General features: G+C 40.2%; 1 protein-coding gene across 5 annotated transcripts in view; it reads right to left on the reverse strand.

Moving 5' to 3' along the window:
- eya1 (EYA transcriptional coactivator and phosphatase 1) overlaps nt 1-16,475 on the reverse strand; it is a 53,944-nt gene extending 37,469 nt beyond the window's left edge. For 2 of the 5 annotated variants that reach the window (XM_077554699.1, XM_077554698.1), the window contains exons 1-5: nt 16,351-16,457; nt 16,072-16,160; nt 9,070-9,136; nt 2,504-2,565; nt 165-295 (exon numbers count right to left, since the gene is read on the reverse strand). In XM_077554699.1, the coding sequence (XP_077410825.1) occupies nt 165-295; nt 2,504-2,565; nt 9,070-9,136; nt 16,072-16,160; nt 16,351-16,356 (355 nt within the window). In that variant the 5' untranslated portion in view covers nt 16,357-16,457. Of the gene's footprint in view, nt 1-164; nt 296-2,503; nt 2,566-8,567; nt 8,601-8,793; nt 8,960-9,069; nt 9,137-16,071; nt 16,161-16,350 lie in introns of those variants that run through there. The other 3 variants (XM_077554701.1, XM_077554700.1, XM_077554702.1) reach the window with 3 other exon arrangements.
- Nucleotides 16,476-17,229: the final 754 nt, after the last annotated feature.

Consider the following 17,229-nt stretch of genomic DNA (forward strand, 5'->3'; position numbering starts at 1 on the left):
TTGATCACCTGAGTCAACAACTATGTGCTGTGGGAAAACCTCATGCAAAAACTGCACTTGTGTCCGTCAGTGTTGAGGGAACTGAATTGTGACACGGTGGCTTAAATAAAATGGCTAATAGTCACTGGGAAATAGAAAATGCAAGTGACAAATGGTGAGCATACCTTCAGTGCCATTGGGTGTCATGGAATTGTTGTTATGGATGTGGGAGTTGTCAAGGCTGGCACCGCTGGGAGATTCGCTGCTTCCACTAAGTCGGCTGTGAGGACTGGCGAGATCCTGCATTTCCATAAACCTGAGGGGGAAAAAAACGTTTTGGGAGTTGGATTTGTTGTTCTGACTTGCAAGCAAAGTCAATCTAAATATCAAACAAAGAACTACAAAATGTGTTTTTAAAACAACCACATTATTTAGCCTTAGGAATGCAAATGATGGAAAAAGAAGTTGACGAGCTAACGAATAGCATTTTTATCCATCTTAGGGTCGGCCATTTTGCTACTTGCTGTCGACTGAAAATGGCGCCACAGTTGCTCAGGGCTCAGGTAATGACCACTGATCTGAATATATGACTAGATAGCCGATAGCCCATACAAGCCCGTGCAAGCCGTTGAAGCGACTGTGCGGCCATCTTGCTCCTCCCATCAACTATGCGGTATATGTAAAAAAATACAAGTTTCCACCTGTAAATATCATTAACTCATTCACTGCCATTGACGGCTATTACCATCAAAAATTAATTTTAACTATTTTTAACATTTTTTGTATGTATGTATGAAAACCTAGAATTTTTTTATTGTACATTTAGAACAGATATGAAATTTGTGATTAATCGCAAGTCATGCGATTAATTATGATTAAAAACTTTAATCGCCTGACGCCCTGAATTTTTTATAATTTTTTTCTCTTTTTTTAAAAAAAATTCATTCACTGCCTTTGACGGCTATAAACGTCAAAAATTCATTTAAACTATTTTTATTAGTTTACATTTTTTCCCCACTTTTGTTAACAAGAGTATGACAACTTAGATTTTTTTTTATTATACATTTAGAACAAAGTTGTGATTAATCGTGAGTTAACTAGTGAAGTCATGCGATTAATTACAATTAAAAAATTTAATCGCCTCTTGCCCCTAATTTTTAATAATCTTTTTTTTAATGAATTTATGGCAGTGAATGAGTTAAGCATATAATTTATAGATGTATTTAAGGCAAGTTGTAAAAAGTCTGAAGTCCTCGTGTTTATTTTTTAACAAATTAAAACATCATAAATCATGCTGTTTCTACTAAGTACCGTCTCAAATGTTCTCCAAAATTTGATACTGTAAATGTATAGGATTGTATGTTTCTTGGGAGGAGCAATATGGCGGCCTAGCGGCTTCAAAAGTCTTGGCTTATCGGCTATCCGGTCATATATTTAGATCAGTGGTAATGACCAATCGCAGCTCGCCTGGATTTTTTTTTATTTGTTCATGTGACGCTCAAAAGCTGATCCGTGATTGGTCGTTACCTGAGCAACTGCGATGTCATTTTCAGTCGACAGCAAGTCCGCAAATGCAATATTAATCAGAATATTGTGTTTAGACAAGTGGGACTGCACTTTCGCTCTGTGAAGTGTGATTTCCTTGATAATATTTAGCTTGAAAATGAACATTTTTGAAGATATATTTGTCTCATATTTTGATCATGACTGTTTCCAGTAAAACAGCCGGGGAGCGAAGGGGGTTGCTTCAGTGAAAATGGCTGCGAGTGAATTCATTGTTTTTGTCACATTTTTGTTTCATCATGTTTTTGACTTGTTAGCTTACCATATGAAGGAGTTCACTATAATCCTGCACCATGATCGTGTGTGGTTGCTATTTTTTTCAAATATTTTGACCATGACGCTTTGTGATTTTTTTTCTGGAGGTGTGCAGGCGAGAGGGGTGCACCGTAGTCTTTTTATTCACGTTTCAGTTATAATGTTTTCACATTCCTAGGCAAAGTAGAGAGGGAGATAGAGAGTCTCTTTTGGGGTGTTAATGATGCCGGTAAATAACATCCCCACATGACAGGAAATGTAAAACACCCTCCCTCAAATAAACAGATGCGCTGTAAGCTATTGTCAACTATGAAAGGCGCCGTGACAAACAAAGCAATTTGTCATTCCTCCAGCCGCGTCAAGCTGCACTTTCAACGTTGGCCGTCAGTACGCCGAGCCAGATGTTGGCCGGTTTGATGCGCTCCGGCTTGATTACAAGAGGCTGCGCGAAGCTGCGTGCCTCGCTGATGAGTGGCAGGCGAAGCGGCTGATGTGTTTGCTCTGGCAAGCGCCTTAATTGTTGCCGTGTTTACGCAGAAGCAAAGCGCAGCTCGCCCAAAAGGATCGGGAGCGTGGGACAATGGGAGGATTTAAAATGGTGGCGGTGGGGAAGTTTGAGGTGATTGGATAAAATTTCAACCAAAAATGCTTCTATATATAAAAATGCAACCAAGAGTGCTTTCAATGATTCCAATCAATCCCCTACCTGCCACCGAGATGCCTTTGAGTGCTCCCAAGCCTCGCAGCTCCTCCTCCGGCCTGCTCCACCTGGAATAAAACAAAGTCACTCCTTGTTAGTGTGAGACAAAAAGCCTCGTCTGTGAGAAAACATTATTTTGGAAGCGGCGAGAGAGAAGAAGCCCTTCTCTTCACTGCTGTTTCCTCCCCGCAGAGGCGATTCATCATTGGGCCTATGACAGCTGCGAACCGGATTACCGACCCCCTCCCTAATCAACATGCAATGCGACTTAGCCAAGGTAAGCAGGAAAGAAGGGGTGGGGGGGGGTGGGGAGTTGAAGAAGTGAGGGATCACAGGTTTTCAGGATGGGAAGATGGGACGTGTTGAGCGGGCGACCAGTCGTGCGTGACAGCCCGGGCATCTTCAGCACATCTTTCATGTGCAATTGACACTATCTGAAATTCATCAGCAATCCCCGCTCGGGACGATACTGACAGCTCCTAATGAGCGTCAGGGTTGCTTCCCCGCTAACCCGCTCCAAGAATGCCTGGCCCGGCAGTGGGGGGTGGGGGGGGTGGTGCAGCAGAGCACACACAAACTTCAAAGCTCCATTGAGTGCAGGCAAAGTGGTATAAAGGGGAAAAACATACTGCATGGTGCAAGGTTCGAAATAATCAATAACTTCATTTAAGGAATTCATTTTCCAATATTGAGAAGCAATTTTTTTTTGTAGGTTAATTTCGGGGACCTGAAGCAAGAGTTTTATTGGACAATACAAATATAACAGTATAATACATTAACAATTGGTTTCCTTTTTTAATAAATTGACCTTATAGCAAACTAGAAACATTTTCAGTGGGGAAATTTCAAACAAACATACATTATTTTTTTCTGAATGGTGCTTCGGAAAAGCTAAAAAAAAAATTTTTTTTTAAATAAGATAAAATGAATGGAATTTTGAGAACATTTATTATTCAGATCTAAAAAATCTAAACTCAGAACAGTATTGAAAATAAATAACATTAGTGCTATTATAAATGTTATAAATATTAATATACTTTGAATCTTCTCGGCCATGACATAAAATTGCCTGCTATTTTTTTTCTCACTTTAACGCAGTTCCAGCCAGACTTCTCGCTTCACACAAGCATTTAATTCCTGTCTTTCGCAATGTCGAATTTTAGCTTAGCTTAGCAATTAGCATGGCTTCTCTATCTTCTGTTAATCATGCCTTCATAAAAAAGGATACTTGTCACAAGTGTAGCTTATTCGCCGCCAAGGAGGCAATAATTACTCAAACTCAGGAGCAAATCCTCAGCATGTTTAGCAATGTTAGTAGCCGGCCGAAGCTCGTCGCTAGCTAGTTAGCTAGCTGCGACGGCGTAGCACCAAGCTAGCTTGCCTCGACGGCCTAAATTCATTTTGGCAACGTAAATCTGCCCGGTGAAAACTTTTTTGGGACAGTTTCCGCAGTTTGGAAAAACTTAAAAAGCTGTGATTATCAGTTTTGCTATTCAATGTGTTTTAATGAGGCGCAAAATGTGAATTTTGACTAGCAAGTACATTGGACATAAAGACCGAGTCGAAGGCACCACTGGACAAAATATACTGTAAAAGCTGACTCGAACATTGTAAAACAGAATGTCTTCTTGAGTTCATTGGGGCGCGCGCACTCACACACACTCAGGGCACTTTTGGAGGCCCATCTCAAAACAATGCACATATGCAAGCATATGGAGCCACATGTGTTTCCTATGACACCGCCAACGCCTCTATTACTCTCCTTTAGCTGACAGTTACATTTCAGAGCTCAGTCCGACATCAAGAGCGCGAAAAGGCCGTACGCCGGCGTGGCCATAACACTACAGTATATTAGAGCTGACTCAGGGCCCACCGTGGGGATTCCGGGTCCAAAACAGGGTCAAGAGCAGAAGTCTGGAAATGATTATTTTATTTATTTTTTTTAAGACGGATGCACTGCTCCCTGTTCTGAAATAAATGAGTTTTTCCATGGAGAAAATGCAATTGGAGTAATTTTTTAACATCTTTTTTTGGTGCAATCTTTAAGGCTTAATTAATCCTGAGAAATCATATTTTTTAAAAATCATGTACATTTTATTTTGTTTGACTTTGGAGACATATTTACTTGTAATTTATTTATTTACCATAACCCCCCAAAATTGCTAAATAAACCAAAAAAATGTTTCTATATTTTTTAAAAAATATTGAAAAAAGGGAAAAAATGGCAAAGGTAAACCTGAGTATAAATTTTACAGTATATCTACAGTTTTATAAAGTCCTTCAATAATGAAAACAGTAATGGAAGAATCTGTTATTTATTGTTATTATGTTTTGTATTTATTTACAGGCCAAATCAAATGCTCTTGTGGGCCATTAATGGGCCACGGGCCTTAGGTTGCCCTCCCTTGCTTTATTGTGTATTTTGATAGTAAAAGCTTTTCAACTGAGATTTTCCAATAGATAAGAGTTTACAAGAGGGAGAACATTTGCATATTTTCAACGAAGCAAAACCATAAGGAAAAAAGCAACAAAACACATTTGCTGCAGCGCATTAGCTCGGAGAAATGTTGTGTTGGGAGTGCCCGCCTCCGCCGTTGCAGGTGAAAGCATCCAGGTGAGGAGAAAGCGTGAAGAAAACCGACTTCAAAGCCCCTTCCTTGGAAATACTTGTTGTGGAAGCCAAAGAAAAAGCACCTTTCATGTACGTGGGCCCAAACCGTCGGCGTGTCTTTGAAGAGAGCGGCAACAAAGCGGGCGGAGAAGCGTCACCGTGACGACGGGAGAAGAAGAAGCGGTGCCACGACAGGCTCCCCCGTCACGGTTGCTCGCCGTTTGTTTTCCAGGTAAACACAAGCTGACACTTTGAGTGCTGAGGGTTCCTTCATATGTTGGAGGGCTTCAAAATGGATGCTCATTTTTAAACTTAATATCATTAGGTCACGTGCGCGTTTTTTTTTATTCAAAGCCATCAATGCATCTCTTTTAAGAATCCAAATTTTATTTTTTTTCCACATGTAGGGTAAAGGAGGGATTGAAATGAATGAGATTTAAAAGGTTTTGCATAAGGTTGTAATATGATTAGTTAGATGACTTATTATGTAGGTAGACACAGCTTGTGATGCTTATGGCAGGATTGATTGTTTTACATTTACAGCCACTTTTTAAGATTTCCGAATCCAAAGCACCTTAATTTGTTTATTTGAAAGCCTTTTTCTCTGAATACAATCAGACCTTCCAGGTCAGTATTAAAATCAGCAAAAACAGAATGTTGTTTTTATGTAGATGGACACGAGCTATGACATGATTGATGCTTCTATTCTCTAGAACTTGATTATTCTATTCAAGTAGCAACTTTAGTTTTTTTTTTTTTTTCAACCCTTCAGAAAATCTCAGTCCATTCAGTTCAGAAGTCAAATCACTGTAATATGACACAATATATTGACAGCATTATTGATTTTTGCGATCTCAGGATCTGTAAGATTTCTGATTCAAAAGCACTTTCATGAAAAAAAAAGATATATATATATTTTTTTTAATGAAATCAGTACTTCCATTTCAATGTTAATATTACTTTGCTTGTACAACTGTAGTGGCAAGGGTTTCCTCCATATGTTAGAACTCTAAAAAAAAAAAAAAAAAAGGCTGTTACTGATACTTAATATCATTAGGCCATTTATTATCATGTTTTGATTTGCACTTCTTTAATCAAAAAAAAATTAGAACCTTAAAGCAACTAATCCTCACTTAAGCTGGTCAGCTGAGTCCACATGGTGGCCCAGGGAAAATAAATCCGCCGGGCAAGCAAAAGAATGTGGACGCGCACGACAATTGGACACAGATGTTGCGAGTGGGTGCTGGGGTGCAGTGTCGTTTTTTTTTTTTTTTTTTTTTTTTTTGACGCTCCGCGAATGCAAATTTTTCAAAACGGGGCTCGCCGTGTTATCGTTTGAGCGGCGTGAGCCTAATTCAATAAACTGGCTGTGCACATTTGAATGTAAAAGTCTCCTCGTCAACCTGAGCAAACAAAACGGTGGCGGCTGATTAAAGCGAGGCGTCATTTTGAAAAGTGTAATTATCAGCGTTCCGCTAATGAAATCTAACATGAAACTGAATCGCAATCACTTCCTAAGAAAGGCCTCGAGAAGGATAATTGAGGCTTTAAATCACAATTTAAACATTAATATTGATCAAGCTCGTTGAAGATAAATTGTTCAGTTTAATATTACTCAAAAGTATCGAAAGCAGTTAAGTAAGATTTATGCCGGGGCATAAAAGTGGCAGGTCAAATTGGTGTCATTTAAATAAAATAAAAAAAAATGTGACAAGCAGTTTTTTTTAGTATTCATTCATGTGAATGCTTCAGTTCACATAGTGAGATTTAAATATACATTTTATGGCATATTAAATAATGAATATACGTTTTGCTTTACCAGTTTTTGATACTTGAAATTAAACAAGCCGTGGGTCAAATTGACCCAGCGACAGTATTGTTGAAACAAATGCAACAAGAGGGTTAAAATGATATTTTATCCAGGAATTCTTTTTATATAATAATAAATAAAAAAATCTAAATTTATTAGCTGTGCTTTAAAAAAAAATCTTATTCTGATTCTGTGGCCTTTTGTTGTGTGGGCCGTTCCACGTCCATCCCAGCAACAATTCAGCCGCGTCCTCATATTCCAAGTGTTTTTTTGCTGTGGTTGCCCAATCTCATTTCCTGGCCCAAACAGCAAACGTGTGAACAAAACAACGCCTGGTGCTATTTAGTAAACAACCCCTGCACTGCTAAATCATCCCACTTAGTACTTAACTCCCCCCCCCCCACCAGCCCACCACCCACTACCATTCTCTGCATCCACAATAGCGAGCGCTCCTGCTTGTGCACATACAGCCACGTGAGCAAATACACACTAATTGGCTAAATAAGGTTATTGTGCCAGTGAATGGTAGCAGCTTGTCGTGTTTGTTTAACATCAGGGGTGGGGTCCCGATTCCCATTACCCCGCCGAGGGGACATACTAAATTGACAATTTGCTCTTTTGGGGTTATGTATTGCGCATTTAAAGCTCCGTATGTTGCCCACCGTTACTTTTATCTCACACCTTGGAGAGAACTAAAGAGGATGGGGAAAAAAAAGGGAGAGGAGTTTCCCCTTTAACGTTAAAAGCCCTTCAATTACAGGAGTGTGTGATTACACTGTGTGTGTGTGTGTGTGTGTGTGTGTCGTCTTTATGGGGACGCTGAATCGCGGCCCTCCGTCTCGGGGTCTCCTCGCTGCATTCCACGGCCGAAGCAGATGGCATAAAATGTCAGGGGCTTCCACTTGGGAGCTATTCGGACTGCACTTTTTTTTGCTATTTAACCCTCCGGCTGCATTGAAGAGCAATAATGCTGCCGGGTCAATTTGACCCGGGGTGTGTTTAATTATTCAAAACTGTTAAAAAAACAAAATAAAAAAATCCTAATGAATTCGATTTTTAAAATCTCATTATTAGCTCCAGTCGCAAACATGTGCACCATTTTCATTTTCTATGTTAATTACACATTACGTTTAACTTTAAAATGGACCAATTTGACCCGTTTTGAAAATGGTCCTCTCAAGACAGCAGTTTTATCATTATTATTGTTATTATTATTAATTATTTCCTTTAAAAAAAATTACACTGCGTAACAGTTTTTGAGGGAAAAGTGTTTCTGTTTTGGAAACCTATTTGAATTCAGTGCAACAATTGTTTGTTTAGTTACCTCATATTCAAACTTTTGTATTTAAATTTCCACAGACTCCTTAAACACAATTACTTCCATTTAAACAAAAATAATAAAAATACAAATATTACTGTTATAATAGCCTAAAATCTAATATAGACATTTTTGGGATGATGTGGCCATTCGCCTCATTGGCACCTTTTGAAATTGTTTTTTAATTACTTCTGCAGTCAATTAATATTAATTTTACCCTCCATTATGTCAAAATCCACATTTACAAATGAAAAGTTTTTTTTTGCAACCACACACATCATAAAAGAGCATCAGCAATTCCACGCAATAACAAACAAAATGTCATACTCACAACAATTATGCTTGAATCCTTGTGTCTTTATCCCTTCACACACAAAAAAAAAAAAATCTGTAGAAAGATCCAATGTTCTAAAAAAGTTCTCCTCCTGGAATCCCTGGCATGATTGCTGGACGGAGATGAAACTTTACAAGACGCATTTTTTCTTTTTCATTTTAAGCCTGGGAAGCCATGGAGCGCACCCCCCCCACACACACACTGCCGCCAGCCAGCGCGGTACCTCAGCAGGGCCAGTCCGGTCCGACGAGAACGGAGAGAGTTGTCCGATTACCGCTGCAGGCGCTGACTAGTAGTGTGTGTCTCTGAGGAAGTGGAGGAGGAAAAAAAGAAAAAGAGAGAGAGCGAGAAAGGGAGAGAGAGAAGGAGGGAGGGAGGGAGGGAATGGTCTGGGAAGGGAGGGAGAGGTTGTGGCTTGTAAAAAAAAAAAAGCTGAAAAGTTTCAGGAACAGGAAGACTTTGGTCAAACCAGCTTTCAATATGTCAGTTTTTAGCAAACCTTTTCAGCTGCGCAATCCCTCGACCTCTTGACCCACATGGTGCACCCCATTTTCACCGCACACACCCTGGGAAAAAAAAAAATCTTGTCAAAACAAAACCTGGCAGTCTTTCCCAAATGTTTTACCTCCAAACACAGTTGGTGCATCCCGTCTTTACTGCAACCCCCTTGAAAAAAAAAAGGCATAAGAAAGCCTGGCAGTTTTTGCCAAATTTTTTAAGAACTTTGACATTTCAATAAAGTTGGCGCACCCCATCTTCACCGCACACACCCTGAAAATGTTTTTTTTTTTTTTAATTAATTCGGTCAAAACAAAGCCTGGCAGTCTTTATCAAAATATTTAAGCTAGCACCCCCTTTAACCTCCAAACACAGTTGGCGCACCCCTTCTCCACTGAAACCCCCTTGGAAAAAAAAAAAAATCACAAGAAAGCCTGGCAGTTTTTGCCAAACTTTTTAAGAACTTTGACATTCCAACAAAGTTCATTCCAAATGTTTTAAGTCACAGATCCTCTTCTGTGTCAGTCTTAGAACATTTTGTTGAAATCCTAACAGTTAGCACACAACTTCCCAAACGTTTTGCAGATGCACCCCCCTCGATATCCTGACAGTTAGCGCACCCTAAATATATTGTATCACGAGTTGCCGTTCCCACTCTTATTACACACTGGGAACCCCTGACACTCAGGTCTTTAAGCATGCGGGTCTTCTCCAGATTGTATCAGCAGAGGCTTGGTCCCCGAGGGCGCACCCTCCACCCCCCTTCATCTCTCTTGCTTCTGCCCCCCCCCCCAACACACACAAACCCCATTTTCTTCGCTCTCTCTTTCCCCCATATGTCGTAGGTCACCATTGGGTTTCTCTCCTTCACAGAAGGACCTGGGAGGGTAAACAAGGGTTTAGGTCATTAGCTTTAAGGGGCTGGGTGAGCTGGAGTTTCAACAGCGGCCCGGGCGGATCGGCTCGGTCCGTCTCAGGCCTAGTGGAAGTCTTCCGTCAACACGTCCGCGCCGCGTCTGTGCGCCTTCTGTCCACTCCGGGTTATTGTTTCAACTGCGCTAAGCTGCTACTGATCGGCCCCAAATTGGTGATCTGCTCAAGCTGTTTCTGCAATAACTCCCCTTTTCTTATCCGATTATGAATTCCATAAAAGTATGTCATCCGTTGAATTAATCCGTGAATAAGGCGCACTTAATTCCCCCAAGCCACCCGGAAAAAAAGCTTCCCCGAGAAGGCTGAATTCAAACATTCATTACGCTAAAGAGGTGGTGAAAGAAGAACACCAACAGCTAAAATAATGGAATACTGTGTTAGCCATTGGGCCTCTTGCTTATGGGTGATGATGGCATTTAAACACTAACATAGAAGTAAGAAGCTAGGCTAGCTGTTAGCATGTGTGGACAGAGGACAATCACTGAATCTCCGTAAACAACATGGATTTTGATCCTTTAACGATTGTCGGGCTAGTAATCGATTTCCAAACATATTGATGAGGGTAAGAATGAATATCGCAACACACGTCGGTCCGGATAATCTTTAGAGCCACCAGGTCAACTGACCTTTGCCGACTTTTGGTTATAAGTGGGGTACATCAGGATCAAAATCATACTGATTGTCCAGATTCTTCAAACAGGATCAGTTTGAACTAAAAACACATTTTCAAAGCAGAAAGTTGTTACACTAAAACACTCAAGACAATCGTCTGTAAAAAGAGAGGACTGAATTTGCGGATTCTTGCCATAAAATGGTTTGCATCAGGGACCTGTAGACCTAATAAGGACAAGCTAAGATGTGGTGCAAGAATGGCACCAGTTTTGCAAGCTTGCAATTTTTTTTGTCTCTTAGCTTTAGCCCAAGTGTGGAATGGTTTTGACAAATTGTGCACAGAAAGCAAAGAAACAGAAATACCAGTTGTGACTAAAGCCGTCATCAATCCAACGAGGAACTAGACTAGAAATAAACGAGTTGGGAGTCGGCCCGCAGGTGAATCCATAGGCTCCGGTTTCTGTGGGGCGTTTATTGCGCGCCGAACAGGCTCTCGCTAACTCAATTGACTGATGGGAGCTCTCAAGTAACCAAGCGGCACAGCAGCCAAATGAGGTGCTGCTTTTACGCTCTCCGTGTTCAAGCAGCAGTTCGCCGGAAGACTTATTTCAGGCTTTGCACTGCAGTTACACTTAATTGTTTATCATGTCCAGATTACTGTGCACTAGTTTTGGTGATATTATGCTTTTGCTTGAGCGTACATACAGATATTTTTTTTCAATCTCAGGTTCAATTTTTAAGACTTTTTTGGAATGTTTTTTTGTATTAGGGTACATTTGTTAAATGTATGTATTTGTCTGTTGGCTCTTTAACTCATTTTCACGAAAGCAATCCGCTTCACTCCCGGCTGTTTTACTGGATTTTGACTGGTTTTGCAAGGCCCACAGAATATTGTGTTCCATTGCTATAAAAACATGGAACCTACCAAAACAAAGATTAGAGTCTCCTCTTTCAACAGAAAAAAAAGTATATTTCTATTTGTTTCCGTTTTGCAGCAATTAGCATTAGAGTATAGCTAAGTTTCTATTTCGAAATGTGAGTAAATGAGCTTTTTTTTCAACATGGCCTTGGTTCATCTCTTTTGCTCTCCTGCCACCTGCTGGTCGTTTGTGTAAAGAACTACCATTTCTTCAACCGTTCTTTGCAGTTGAGAGGCTGCATCAAAGCCTTCTGTATGCTCTAGCATTAAAAACGTATAAATACGTCTTTGGGACACTTACAACATTAAAAATTGAACATATTCATACGTTTTTGAGAACAAATGAGTTAAGTATTTAATACTTATATTTCAAATAAGAATCTGCATGTTGGCATGATACTAGCCAGGGCTTTTGTATAGTAGCCAAGTTAGCTATGCTAACGATAGTTACTATATCTCCCCTCTGGTTGTAAATTTCATGAGTGCTAAATGACAAACTGGCCTAAAAATACATTTAAACAATGATTACCTGTATTTAGGAATGCCAATCTTTATCAAGGATGATCTCCACCCATCTCAAAAAGACGAAAATCTAAATTCAATGTGAAACATTTTGAGTGTTTTCCCGCCTAATAAAAATGTGTAGATGGTCATGTTAGAGCTGACTTGCCTTGACAATGTTTACACAAATTGTGAAAATAGGGGGGGGGGGGGGACGACGACGTGACAAGCTAGCAGATCAAAAATGGCACGGATGAAGCAGAACCCTTACACTCCCCTCCCAGTGACACGGTTGCAATGTTTTCTTATGCATATGCCACAAATTTGTTTGCTTAGAACCACTTCAGTGTTTGCTCAGTGTCACACACATCAAGTTGTTTTCTGTTTTATGTTGCCGTCTCACACCGGGAAGAGAAATCTGAACTCCAGGACAAGTCTGGATGGAATAACAAGGGTGATATATTTACACAGACATTACCTGGTTAAAGGCGAAAGCGCAAGCTCCTTTGCCTCGCAACCCGTGGCACAAAGTCACGGTACGGGCAATTTGTCTGCGTGCTCAAGTAAGTGCGAGGTACTGGATATTCTCGGGGCCGCTTCCAAATGAAAATAAAAGCTGGACACGGAGTGACATATCCTTGGTTCAGCGAAGCAGCAGCACTGATGACAAAGGGAAATTCAAGACCAGGTCCAGTGCGATGTCAAAGCCCCTTTGGGACGGGTTTGGACGGCTCCAAAAATAGATCGAAGTTTTTTTAAAAATTGAAAAACAAAAAATCTAAATTACAACCCGATTAATATAGATCTTCTCTCATTGTTCTAATTAAAAAAATAATAATTTATTTTTCAGACCTTCCACACCCGGGTCACCACCTCTTTCAGCTCCTTCTCGCCTGTAGGCGCTATTGAACGTTGCATACTAAAAACCAGCAGGCATTTTAATAGCTTCATTCCTTCTGCCGTCAATTCTCTAAACAGTCCAAAATTCCATAGTATTATATTTTTTTAATGCACAAAATATGTGAAACGAATCATTTCAATTACAACAATCAGAATAAAGGTGGGTCAATTTGACTTGAATCCGTAGCGTTCCAAACTGTCATAAGAGTCCAAAAGACGACTTTTTAATGATAAGCTGTCATGAAGCACAGAAAGAAAAAAATCTGAGAGTGCAGAAAGATCCCTTAAGGTAAATTAGAAGCCAGTCAAGTGCTTTCAAGTGGCGAATGAAAGTTCAGCGAGAAGCCTAAAAAAACATAACCGTCAGATCAGCCCACTCACCTTCCCTCCCAGCGATAAAAGTCAACACTTTCCTCAATGTGAAAAAAAAAAAAAAAAAAAAAAACAGAAAATGGCTCACCTCGACGCGAGTGCTCCAGACAAGTTTGTTTCCAAACACAACAAGGAGATGATGTTTTGATTAGTACGTTCCGGAACAGTGTTTAGCCGAAGATGACACATTTATCCCTGATGAGACTCTAGATTGTACTTTATGACCTGTGAGACGCACTCGGGGAAGGTCTCAGATAGTTTATTACTCCTCTCTGACGGCTCTCTGAAGGCTAAACAAGCGCACTGTGGAGAGCCATTACTCCCAATGAGCCATCACCATGACATGCGTTTTGCACACAACATAGACAAACTAACTAAAGGAGTCGGAAGTCATTCAACTCATTCACCGATGTGAACGTTTGTACAGTATTCGTTGACTTACTGTATATGGTCGTCAGGTACGTTTATAGGTACGGGTGGGCGTACTATGAGGGCCGCGCCGAGCTTGTCTGTAAAATTCAGGTTTGTCAATGACCTGTCGTGACAAACAGATGTCTGTAGATGGCGGCGTTGCGTCGCTTTTGGATTTGAGATCAGCAGATTCGGCAGTGAATCACGTTGGTATAAAATTTATGAAGGTTTAAACATTCTCATCGTTCAAACCTTCCTAAATTTTACATTACGAAAAAAAAAAAAAGTGCACTAAAAAAAAATCCGCGAAAAGTGAACCGCGTGATAGCGAGGGAAAACTGTACACAGATGAATTGGCCGGCCAATATTAGATCTTATATAATCGGCAATAATAATAAAAAATTACAGATCATATAGCTAAGCATTTAAATAAACTTTTTTTTTTAACAAACCAAAATTATTCAGAAAACGCTAATAAAACATTACAATTAAGTGCATTAAAAAAAAAAAAAAAGTGAAACTGCGGGTGCAGAACCACGCAAAAAAAAAGGCTTTTTTCCCCCCTTTTTTTGTTTTGTTTACACATTAGGACAAAAATATTGACATCAAACACCACCACATCCCCCTAAAAAATTTGCCGCTTTTTGCTGATTTTTCTCTCTGTTGTAAAGATAAACAAATACAGGTACAATAGGCCAAAGTACTATTAAAAAAAGAAAGAAAAAAAAGTCAAATGTAAGTCGTATCTTTTTGTTGGAAGTATTAAGGCACCAAAATAAAAAGTTGGTTAGGTGAATGACTCGGCCGTTGCATAACGTCCCGGCTCTTTGCCTAAGAAATCTCTGGTTTCCTTTGCAATATGCTTCAGGTCATTGTCCATCTGCACTGTGAAGCGCCGTTAAATAATTTCTAAAGCATTTGGGTCATCATAGCCAAGTTTGTGGGACAAATATTTCTCCAACTCTGTTACAACTTAAATATAAACAGAATGCCTTTTGCCGTGCTAAAGATATAAACGTGCTTTGTTTAGACATACTTTTTTTTTTTAGGGTGTGTACAGGGGCCGAGGGTGCACTGTGTAACTTTTTTTTATTTTTTTTGCGTGGAATTTATTGTTGAAGGAAGTTTTGTGTCCCCGGTGCAATCTTAAGAAGGAAAACAGTGTGAAAACTAAACTTTTGCATGCACGCTGAGGGATATCGGGCTGAGCTCAGCAAATATTACAACTACTAACAATTTATCCAGGTCTACTGGTGCTAGCGTCAAGTGGGAATGCCACTAAAACGGAATCAGCTGCACCCTAAATACCAATAGGTTTTGGTAATAAATTGTCAACACCCGTCTAATGGCAGCATTTGTCAGGGCCCGGCCCAACTGTCGGGGAGGCCGCAGTTCTGATTTGTGCAACGAGGACATCCAGCAATGCGCCACTCCCCTCCCGCCGTCTCATCCACACACAGCTGCCTCGCCTTGCGCAGTTGGGGTCAGACGACGAACTCCAGGGGCCCCCGGCTGCTGCCATATGTACCGAGTCTGGCCCTCTACGCGTCAGACTCCTCGGGGGCGTCTCAAAGCAACGCGAGTCACCGGCAAACCCCCAGTAGTGAGGCCACGGAGACGTTTGCGAAGCCGGGGAGTCCACACAACAAAAACACATTAGGCAAATGTCTGGGGTCAAACGTCTGTTTGAATTGGCCTGATGGAAGCCACTCGCGTTGGGCCAGAGCCAAACTGCAGTCCACTGGCTAACGATGGAAACAAAGGAGGTCATAATTCGCTTCGAGATATGTCACTGAAAGTGTAAAAGGATAATGTGCAGAGATGGCTATCACATGTAAGTGGGGCAGTTACAGATGAGTATTCATCGCCATCAAATTGCAGTAGTTTTAGGTATTTTTATCCCTGCAACAGTACAACTGATCCTGTTGATTTTCAATGTAATGTACATGAGGAGAAAAATAATATGAGAGGAAAAATGGCCACATTTCATTTTAGAACGTTTTTTTTTTTTAGCCATCCACTGTGAAGATTAACTAATATTACTGCTATATTTTGACTAAGTTATAGTGCCCCTTGATGACCAAGTTGATGCCCGAGTTGCCAAGGTGGGCACATCAGAAACGGAAGCACAGTAGCCAATCACACAAAAATGTATCCATTCTTTTGTATTGCATTTGTGTTATATGTTTTTAAAGTACAATATTATGACAAAAACTAGCGTTTGGGGTTGCGTCTCCAGATACACAGTCGTGTCTTGGGATACGAGTGAACCGACTTAACGAGCCGTCACTGCCTGAATTTTCGTTTTGACTTGCGAATGTACACAGGAAATATGAGCAATTTATGGTGACTTACTTCACAATAAGCAGCAGTTTGGCGTCTTCAGTGAACAATTCTTCAGTCTTCATGCTGTTTCTTATTGTTCCCAGTTGAAGTTCAGTTCGCTGTCAAGCGAACACAAAGATAATGCCACGTTGAGTATTTTAAACAACTACATAGTTAGCTTAATGCTAAACATGATTGGAAAATGCTATAGACATGCTAACGCTAGCATCGATAGTCCCGATTTTCTAATCTTTTTAAAAAATGATATTTGAACAACACATGTAGACAGCGTATATAAAAAATACTCACAGGCATATACTGTATTCCTAATTCTGTACGAAAAATTACCCAAATGACCGCAACTTACTGAAAATTGTTGTGTAGAAGAAGCTAGGTCTATTCTTCTTCGTTTGTCTAGTTGACTGTACTATACAATACTGCCTTCATGTGGCCAAAGTGGGCACACCAGATGGCACAGCACAATGAATTGCATTCAGCATCATGATGTGGGGTGGTCCTTATTAAAAAATAAAAATAAAAACACAAAATGTGGGTGTTAGTTTGACAATAGAAAAGTAAATTGATTAGCCAACTCCTCAATGATTAGCTATGTCTGGAATTTGACCTCATCTATTTTTTCTCAACATACCTTTTGAGATACAGTATAAATTACTGTGCCGTTCCGTTCCATCTCAAAGCAGTTTATATAAAGCGACGTCTTCTTTTTCGACTCACACTTTACACATTCAAACTGCAACGGCAGTGAAGAAGGCTAAAATCACAACTCAAGTCATTTAATGTGGGTCGTGTGCATTTTTAAAATTGATTAAGATGTATGGTGTTCCTTGTGAACTTCTGACATTCTTTAATACAGCAGATTCTCAGATTGGCATTTTGATGAGTGCTCCCACTGCGAGAGGAACTTATGCATATGATTTATCGAGCGCCAGAAGCTCAGCACGCCTTTGCTTAGCAAAACACCAACAAAGAAATTCCATTCAAGGATTCACACGCCAACATGAACACGACTCTGTGTTGCTAGAGTTCGTTTGCGCTCAAAAGGCGCATCCTCGGTGGGCCTTTTCTGTTTATCGGAAAGCAAGTGAGACTTTCTTCTACATTAATCAACGCTCGGTGCCAGTTAGAGAGCGAGTGAGTTTAAAAATAGCAACAGCAAGCCTGCCATGG

Source organism: Vanacampus margaritifer, chromosome 20, assembly GCF_051991255.1.
Source record: "Vanacampus margaritifer isolate UIUO_Vmar chromosome 20, RoL_Vmar_1.0, whole genome shotgun sequence".
In the NCBI taxonomy this organism is placed as follows: Eukaryota; Metazoa; Chordata; class Actinopteri; order Syngnathiformes; family Syngnathidae; genus Vanacampus; species Vanacampus margaritifer.